The sequence below is a fragment of the Solanum tuberosum genome, unplaced genomic scaffold (genome assembly GCF_000226075.1).
Source record: "Solanum tuberosum cultivar DM 1-3 516 R44 unplaced genomic scaffold, SolTub_3.0 scf00222, whole genome shotgun sequence".
NCBI classification, from domain to species: Eukaryota; Viridiplantae; Streptophyta; class Magnoliopsida; order Solanales; family Solanaceae; genus Solanum; species Solanum tuberosum.
In genome coordinates this window covers 1018158-1027602 of record NW_006239147.1, presented here as the reverse complement: position 1 = coordinate 1027602, position 9445 = coordinate 1018158, and the positions used below count along the sequence as shown (strand labels likewise).

General features: G+C 30.9%; 1 protein-coding gene across 1 annotated transcript in view; it reads left to right on the top strand.

The window, feature by feature from the left end:
• The window catches only part of LOC102581456 (wound-induced basic protein-like), an 898-nt gene extending 602 nt beyond the window's left edge, over positions 1-296 (top strand). Inside the window, exon 2 of the mRNA XM_006356477.2 lies at positions 102-296. Coding sequence (XP_006356539.1) covers positions 102-174 — 73 coding nt within the window. The 3' untranslated portion in view covers positions 175-296. The remainder of the gene's footprint in view (positions 1-101) is intronic.
• The last annotated feature ends 9149 nt before the right edge of the window (positions 297-9445 follow it).

Below are 9445 nucleotides of genomic sequence, written 5' to 3'. Positions count from 1 at the left end.
ATTCCTGTATCTTTATCTAATGTAGTTTTCGTGTCCACTTGTTCCTTCATTGTCGTGTCAACAGCCTCACTTCACTCTAACCTTTTTGTTTAATTCTACAGGAAAACAGAAGAGCAGAAGCCCAAGGAAAAGAGGCCAAAAGCAAGTGAAAACAAGCCTGTTATGAATGAATGATGTAAACTTATTTTAGAATATCTGGAATGTTGTTAAGCAACTCGATGTTGAATTTGTACTGCATTTGACATTTAAATACATATTTGATCCTTTACTTCTATTGGTTTTAATTTCCGATCCAAGCTTTTCATTTTGGGACTAATTTGTGTCACGTTTGTGGTTAAATGGTGGTTTAATTAAGTTTTAGAACTTGAGAATCTTTAGTGTAACCATTGGAAGTAGGCTGTTTTTTGTTTTTATTGACGTACCAATCAACTGATAAAGAAAATTATTGATTATTATTTTGATATTAACAAAAAGCCAGGCCAAGACAGGTCTTACTCCAAAAACATTCTTCAATATGTCTTGGGTGGCAATATGACAAGGCCAATTTTTTTGTAAGCTAACTAACCTATGTATATTAGAGAATGGGTGGCCTTATTAGGTAAGCATTCTCTCTTTTGTTTTTTGGCTGATTGCTTGCAATCTAAGATGTAACTAAGGGGTAAGGCTTAGTCCCCCTCTCCATTCAATGAAATACATCTGCCAGGGATACTACCTGGAATTTTTATTTTTTTTAAAATATGTCTTGAAAAACTTGACCTCTTTCCTTGAATGAAAACAAATTTCCCGTTTCGATGACTACTCTCAAAACTAAATTGGGTTTGATTAAATTAATATCAGTTATCTAAGAATTATAAAAAAAAAAATACTTTTAATTACAATCCTTCTTATATATTCATAATTCATATTAAGTGAATTGTTGGGTATGACGCATCTTAAGAAAGAAAATAATCTTTAAGGACATAATATAAAGACTACTTTCCACTATTATCTTTTAAATTATTTCAAAACTTGCCTCTTAGAATATATAGAGTTTGAAAGTATATTTATGTTTGAAACTTTAACACAATTATTTCCTTAGTAATTTGTTGCTACAATTTTCTATTTAGCTTGTTCCGTGCTTACTCACTTCACTCGCTTTTGTTCAGTAGTGATTCTTCATTCTTTAGATAGCCGCGTGAGAGATTTGACATTCCATTCAGTTCAGGTCCTTATTAGTTCCAGTTGAATCGCGAGTAAAGCTCGACAACTCTTTGACAGTACGACAGTAAACTACTCTTTTTTTCTTGTGGTCGTTATGATAAGGATAAGGATATGTGACAATTTTATTGAGTTTGTTTGTCCTCAAGATCTGGTTTGATTGTTAACCCTCTTCTTCAACAACGAAATTTCTTTCAATAATGAAAAAAATCCTAATGGAAGATTCAGTTGTCGTCCCACCAAATTCATATGAACCCAAAGTCCGCCTTTTTTTCTTCAACATGAACACACCTAAAAATAGGTTTACTCGATTCGGACTTACAATGCTAGCCACTTAAAGCAGAAATTTAGAAAGGTTGATGAAGACATGTCATACCAGCTATTTGGCTAATGGAAGATTGTTGGAAAAGTGCCTAATATTTTAAAGATAATAAATGTCTCTTCGGACAAGACGGGTGTTGCGTGCATTATAGGGTTCTGAATTCATTGGAAGTAGGTTGTTCATGGTTATGATTAAAAATCAAACCAAATCGCAATCCGAACCAAATCGATATTTGATTTGGTTTGGGTTTAAACTTTGGAAATCGATATTTGATTTAGTTTGGTTAGGTTTGATAAAATTCACATATATTCAATGTTGTGATAATACATCGTGTATGTTGTTGTTGGAAATAAAGTTTAATTGATGCATCTAATAATATTTCCCTTTGAAATACCAAAGCAATGTCAATAGTTACCACTAAAATATTAAGAATTCTTAATACTTATTATTATTTCAATTCATACGATACATTCTTGTTTAATCAACCTAATAAAAGAAACATTTCCTTATTTTAATTTTTTTTAGTAACAACATCGATATTTTACTCATGTTGGATTCTCTTATTTGGCAAAAAGTCTATACAGTTCACTCTAGAGCCCTAATTGAGTTCTATAATTTCCAGAAAAGAGAGAAGATTGTTATTGATTGAGAAAATGTATATCTGATGTTACAATTGGGAGTTCTGTTACTCATACAGAACAGACCGAAGTAGTGATTGTTTTCACATTAATTATGCCATTTAAGACATTCGAGCTTGATACCTGGGATAGGAAGGTGAAGTATCTGGTGGTGCAAATCCCTGTCAAAACAAATAGGAACAGGCTGCTAGTTGATCGATGCAAGTCCATTTGTCTATGTAGGGCTTAGGAAAACCAAATAAACCGACGAAGCCTTTAAACATGTTATGTAATCCAAATGCTAGAATAATACTTTGATGATCAGCAAGCAATATAGCATTATACATATAGTTACAAAATTAAATATGTCATTTATTTGGTTAATACTAATTATTGTGATTTATTATACTTTTTACATCAATTTTAAATAATGTGTTACTCTCCAAGTACCATATTATGCGTTATTGATAAAATTTTGAGAGTTAACCAAATTATTAAATTTTTTAAGTTATCAATTATTATAAATCGGCTGAGAAAACATTTGGGTTTGAGAGTTGCGTATTTCATGATAGGCTAGACTTGGATAAAATCTGAGCGAGATGAGGTCTAGAACAATCTGAGAAGAGGATTGAGTGAAACGTCCAAGTAGAATTTGGTTTTATTGCAGCTAAGATGTTAATGAGTCTGTATGACTTTTCGGATGTGAATTATGGGGAATAGAACTCTCAATATTGAATTTGGCATTAAGGGATCGGTTTGACTACATTAGAATTTGAAGGGTGTTGCAAAATAGACTATTTCAGGATGATTTTAGAGGTTCGGTCCCGTGCAAATCGTTATAGAGGGTGAGATTTATTCTCACTATGGGGCCTGTTTTCACTTTTAAAAAAAAAGAAATAAAAGACTTATTTTATAAAGAATCGATTTAGCTTAACTTTAAAAGAAAAACTAATTTTATATAAGAGTCGCCACTTAATTTTTTAAGAAAAAACAAGAAAACTTATCATTTTCAAAAGACTTAAACAGATAAATCATTTGAAAATACCAAAGGGGTTCGAGGTTCAATTTATACTTTAAGAAGGTGTTAGCCACTTGAAGTGTTGCCAATACGCGATTGACCTACGACTTGACTTAATATTTGATTCTTGACCAACTTTTGAAAATTAATAAAGTAAAGAGAAACCAAATTTTATATTACTTAAAGAGAATATATTAAGAATGATTTTTGAGGAAATAACTTTTTATTAATAAACAAAATATGTAAGTAAATAATAAATAATACTTTAATTAAACATAAACAAAAATAAAGAAAGATTATCTTTGGGAATTTAATTAAATTCAACCAAACAAAACAAAGGTTAGAATTAATACAAATAATAGCGTAAAGTAAGAAGGTCAAATTTGGATTTCTGGCCCAACGTGCCCTAACTCTAAGATTGTCAAAATAATGGGCTTTTGCCATTTGAATCAGAATCAGTTACTGCACATTTTTTGGGGGTTTTATTTCCATTTCCGCCTGGACATGCAACAACAAACAAAAATGAGGCTTTGGCCCATCTCGTTTGGATTGTTATACAGCTCTTTTAACAAAACATACTGTCTCAGCTAATGAGCATCATCAACATTGTTATACAACAAGGCTTCTACATGTTCAATCCATTCCACAAGATCAGTCCCTCCCACATCATCAGTCCCACCCATAAGATCAGTCTCATGTCCAGTCCCTTCCATAACATCAGTCCCATATCTAATGCCTTCAGTATCATGTCCAAAAGTAGCAGTCCATTCCAAAGAAGAAGTCCCTTGTCCAACAGCCAATGTAGAGTAATGTTCAATAGCAGACATAGAATATCCTCCCAAAAGTTAGTCCGATCCAAACCATTACTTGTCTCACCTAAACGTAACGTTTTGGTCGGTACAACACCAGATGAGCAAGTCAACAACCGCTGATGAAGGCGATTAACAGTAGAGATGGAAGCTTAAAAAAACCAAACATAAACTAATTAAAAATTTACACAAAATAGAAATTATTTCACCTAAAAATGAATTAGCAAAAAAGTTACCTCTAAAAATTTTGTTAGGACATTGTCCCTTGAAGCTCTGGTCCTATAGGCAGGTATTTTGGCAATGGCCTCATAAATCAGTTTAAAACTATCAATTGATACTCCAACATCCACCCTTTTTTTTTCATTTATTGCCTTACTATAATCTAATACTAAATCAATATAATAAACTAAAAAATTATTACTAAAGAAATTCTGAACAGTTGTATCACAATCAATTAGAAAGAGCTAATCTAAATTTTGATCTAAAACTGCAATTGAAAACTTAGCCTCTACCGTTCAACAAAATTGTGCTATAACATATTTTTTTAGTTCAGTTAGGTAGAATTAAAAGAAGATGGGACTGTTCCATGATCATTAACTAATCTGGCCACCATTAATTTTGTATGATCTGCAATTTTAATAAAAATGAAAAAGTTAAATCATGTTTAAAGTCGAAATAAAACAGAATAAAAGAGTTGGAGTTACCATTAGGTTGTTCTTCACATATTATAATTCCTTTCTCTTTGTTTTATTCTTTGAAGGGTCATGTGTAGGAAGTGTAGACACAGGTAGGAAGTATAGACGCACTCAAATTGTCAGACCATAAAAAAGAAAGCGAATAGATTGAAATTGTGTACCCAACCTTCTGAAAAAATAAAACAAGACATAAATAAAAATTAAAAATTTATATTAAAGAATTACTTAACCAAAAAATGTTAACCTTCAATTGTTCTTTGATTAATTTGTACTCTTCGATTGAAAATTCTGCATTGGTATGGGTCGTAAGGAGTTCTAAAACTCCAATACAACCAGTACTGGACAATTTGAAAAGAGGAAAAAGTTTTGATGCATTAATATTGAATTGTTTAGCCAAATTCGGATGCAAAAAATCTGAATGGTTAAAGAATGTATAGGTATTTTGTTTAAAAGTTTTGGCTATTTGTTTTTTCCTAGATTATTTTTTCTATAAAATGGATAATGGGAAGAACTATAAGTCATTGTATAAGGTGAATTCTTGGCAGTGAGTTGTGTCTCATTATCATGGGAGGAAAATAAAAACTGAATTAAGTTGTTTTCTGAAACCTCCATGGTAGAATAAGCACTGTGGTGAAACAGATTGAACATCATATTATACATAGCTGCATATAATTATTCATTCTTATCTGAAAAATGTAAAACACAAAGGTAAAATGTCTACAGAAGATGTAAAGGAATAATTTTTCACAAGCATAAAATGACACATAATATGTCCATAAAAATATGTATAGAAGATGTAAATGAATAAAAAAAAATTCTAGAAAGTTGGAAAGATAACTAATTGGGACCCTTAACTACTGCAATTTCAATTGTCTTGGAACTCTAAAAGACTACTTTGCCATTACAATTCTCTTGAAACTCTAACACTCTATTTGGATCATTGTTACTCATTGTTTCATAATGTTTTGTATTGTATTGTACTCTATTGTACTGTACTGTACTGTATGGTAGATATAATGTTTGGTTAGACTATATTGTTTGTTGTTGTTTTAATAACATTTTTTATTGTTTGGTTTGACTGTATCGTATTGTATTGTAATTTAAAAATTTACTAAAATATCCTTAATTATTCTAGGGTAGGAGGTTTGACTAGAATTAAATAATATATGGTAAAAGGGTAAAAAAGTATTATGAAATATTATATCATGATATAATTGAAAAAAGAAATTAAGTAACAATGGGAACACACCAAATCGGTTGTTCCATAAAATGGGGGTTTTCATTGTTACGTAACAACAGAATTTAACAATACAATACATTTTAAGTAACAATCAAAACAAACATTGTAGTAATAGTAACGATACAATACAATACAATGGATAACGATGATCCAAACAGAGTGTAAAAGACTATTTTGCAATTTCAATTAACTCTAAAATGAGAGAGGCAGAAAGTAGTTAAAACTTGTACAAAAATTACAAGAGTCATTGAATTATTATTTTTTAATTTTTTTTTTCAAGTGTAACAAAATGATTTATTTCAGTTTATATTATGCAATGTATTTGAGGTATGCATGATTTGCGATGACTAACATTTGGTAATATGTATCAAGGAAACATGACACAGCTCTGGGAATGCACCAAATGCAAAGCAAAGGTGCCAAAATTGGGAGATGTCCCACAACATGGGGACACCTTAGGGATGATCATTGACCGGATTAACAATTCCAGAAAACTAGATCCATCCAATTGAGTTATTTAATAAAGCCTCCTACCTAGTATTTGTACATTAATAAGTTTCTTCTATAAAATTATTGTTGGGTCTTTCACTTGTGCATATATTAATTCTTTGGGTAATATTATTTCCTTCAAATTGGTATCAGAGCTTGTGTGTGATCCTTATAAAAGTCTTGTGTGAGATCTAATACATATAGAAGAATATGAGTAGAAGTAATTATTCTTACCAACAGAGAAATAATAATAATTTAGGAAGGAACAACAAAAATAATCAAAATTTCCAGAAACGTGACAAATCAACAATTCAATGTCATAATTGTGAAAAATTTGGAAATTATCAAAGAGATTGTTGATTTAAAAAGTCTGAAAATAGAGAAGTGCATGTAAAATTGACTGAAAATTATGGAGATAAACAAGAGACGTTATTATTTTCTAGCTCAGAAATACAAAAAAATAAAGGGAATGAATGGTTTATAGATTCAAGTTGTAGCAATTATATGTCTGGGGATAAGGAATTATTTGTTGATCTAGATGAATTATTTAGAACTACCGTAAGACTTGGTAATAACTCAAAATTGCCTACTATTGGAATAGGAAAAATTCCAATTACTTCAAAAAATGACTCTTCCCACTTTGTATCTGATGTTTATTATGTTTCAAGTCTTCATCATAATTTGTTGAGTTTAGGACAACTGACAGAAAAAGGATATGACTTGCGATTTAAGTATGGAATTACACTATTAGAGATGATAAATTAAGATTAATTGCAACGGTAAAAATGAATCAAAGTCGTTTGTGGCCTCTTAATCTCAACCGTGGAGATTTACCTTGCTTTAGTTCTATTAACTCTAATGATACTTGGTTGTGGCATCTATGCTTTGGGTATCTGAATTTTGGGAGTTTGAAATATCTTGCAAGAGATAAAATAATTGATGGTTTGCCTTCTGTTGATTTTTCCTGATACAAAGTGTGAGTCTTGCATTTTGGTAAATAAGTATATAACCTTTTCAAAAAGGCAAAGCTTATTAGCCCTATTGACGCTAATTCATTCAGACTTGTGTTCGGTTGAAGTTCCTTCCAATGATGGTGGTAAATACTTTATTACTTTTATTGACGATTTCAGTCGAAAAATTTGGGTATATTTTTTTAAAATAAATCTGATGCATGTGAAGTCTTTAAAATCTTTAAAGTTTATGTAGAAAGACAAAATGGGTACTTTGTTAAGACATTGAGAACTGATAGGATAGGGGTACTGAGTTTCTTGTTTGTGATGACTATTTGAAGAAGTGTGGCGTTAAACATTAATTGACTGCTAGATATACTCCTCAACAAAATGATGTAGCTGAGAGAAAAAAATAGAACAATGATGAATATGGTGAGATCAATGATGCATTCCAAAAATATTTTCAAAGAATTCTGGGCAGAAGCTGTCTAATGTGCGATTTATGTTCAAAACAGATGTCCAACTCGATCCAATTTTGAAAAAACTCCACAAGAAGTTTGAATTGGTAAGAAATCAAATATCTCTCATCTAAAAGTGTTTGATTGTCTTGCTTATGCTCATGTTCTTGGTGTTTTGAGAAAAAAATTAGATGATATGACAAAAAATGTATCTTTTTTTACTACAGTCATGAGACAAAAGGATACAAGTTATTTAATCCAGATACAGGAAAGGTGATAATTAATTAGTAGAGATGTAACTTTTGATGAATACAAAACTTGGGAATAGTCAAATAATAATTCTGAGTTGTCTAGGTCTGAACCAATAGTTTCAACTATGGAGGAAGGAAGTTCTAGAAGATATCAAGAGGAACAAGTAGCTCATCCTATTCAAATAGAAACATTGATTCGTCCACAAAGAAATTGCCAACTACCAGCCCGTTTACAAGATTATGTTGTTGACAATAATAAAAATTTATCTAATGAAGATATTATGAACTTTGCACTATTTGTCGATTGTGATCCAATTACTTTTGAGGAAGCTGCAAAAGATGATCATTGGATGAATGCAATGGATGAAGAAATTCATGCTATAAAGAAAAATAACACTTGGGGGTTGATAGATTTTTCGCCTTCAAAACAATAAATTGAAGTCAAGTGGGTATACAAAATCTAATACAAACCATCTGGAGAAGTAGACCACTTTAAGGCAAGATTAGTTTTTAAAGGATACAAACAGAAGGTATGTATTGATTATTTTGAAGTATTTGCTCATGTTGCTAGACTTGATACTATTCGAATGATTATTTCTCTTACTGCAAATTATTGTTGGAAACTACATCAAATGGATGTTAAATCTGCTTTCTTGAATGGTGCTATTGAGGAAGAAGTGTGTGTTGAGCAACCTATGGGATATGTCAAAAAAGGTTTAGAAAATAAAGTTTATAAGTTGAAGAAGACATTATATGGGTTTATACTCGCATTGATTCTTATTTTATGGGACATAATTTTCATAGATGTCCTTATGAGAATACACTATACATAAAAATCAATACTGATGAAAACATTCTGATGATTTAATATTTACTGAAAATAATCCTAAATTAATTTCTGAGTCTGGGGAGGCTATGATTAGCCAATTTGAGATGATCGATTTGAGATTAATGTCTTATTTTCTTGACATTGAAGTTTCTCAATTGAAAGATGGAATCTTTATATGCGAGTGATATTTTGAAAAGATTTAATATGGACAAAGCCAAACCAATCTTGACCCTATTGAAGAGAAATTGAAGTTGAGCAAAGATGGAACTGGTGATTTTGTTGATGCTACATATTTTAGAAAATTGGTAGGGACTCTAAGATATTTGACTTCTACAAGGCCTAATATTACTTATGGAGTTGAATTAATTAGCAGATTTATGGAGTTTCCGCGTCAATCTCAGTTGCAAGCCGCCAGGAGAATTTTGAGATATATTCAAGGTACACACTCTGAGACATATTTTATTCAAAGACTAATGATAGTAATACTAATAGTGATTAGGTTGGTGATATGATGCAAAGAAAAAGTACTTTTGGCTATGCATTTTATTTGGGATCTAGTGTATTTTCATG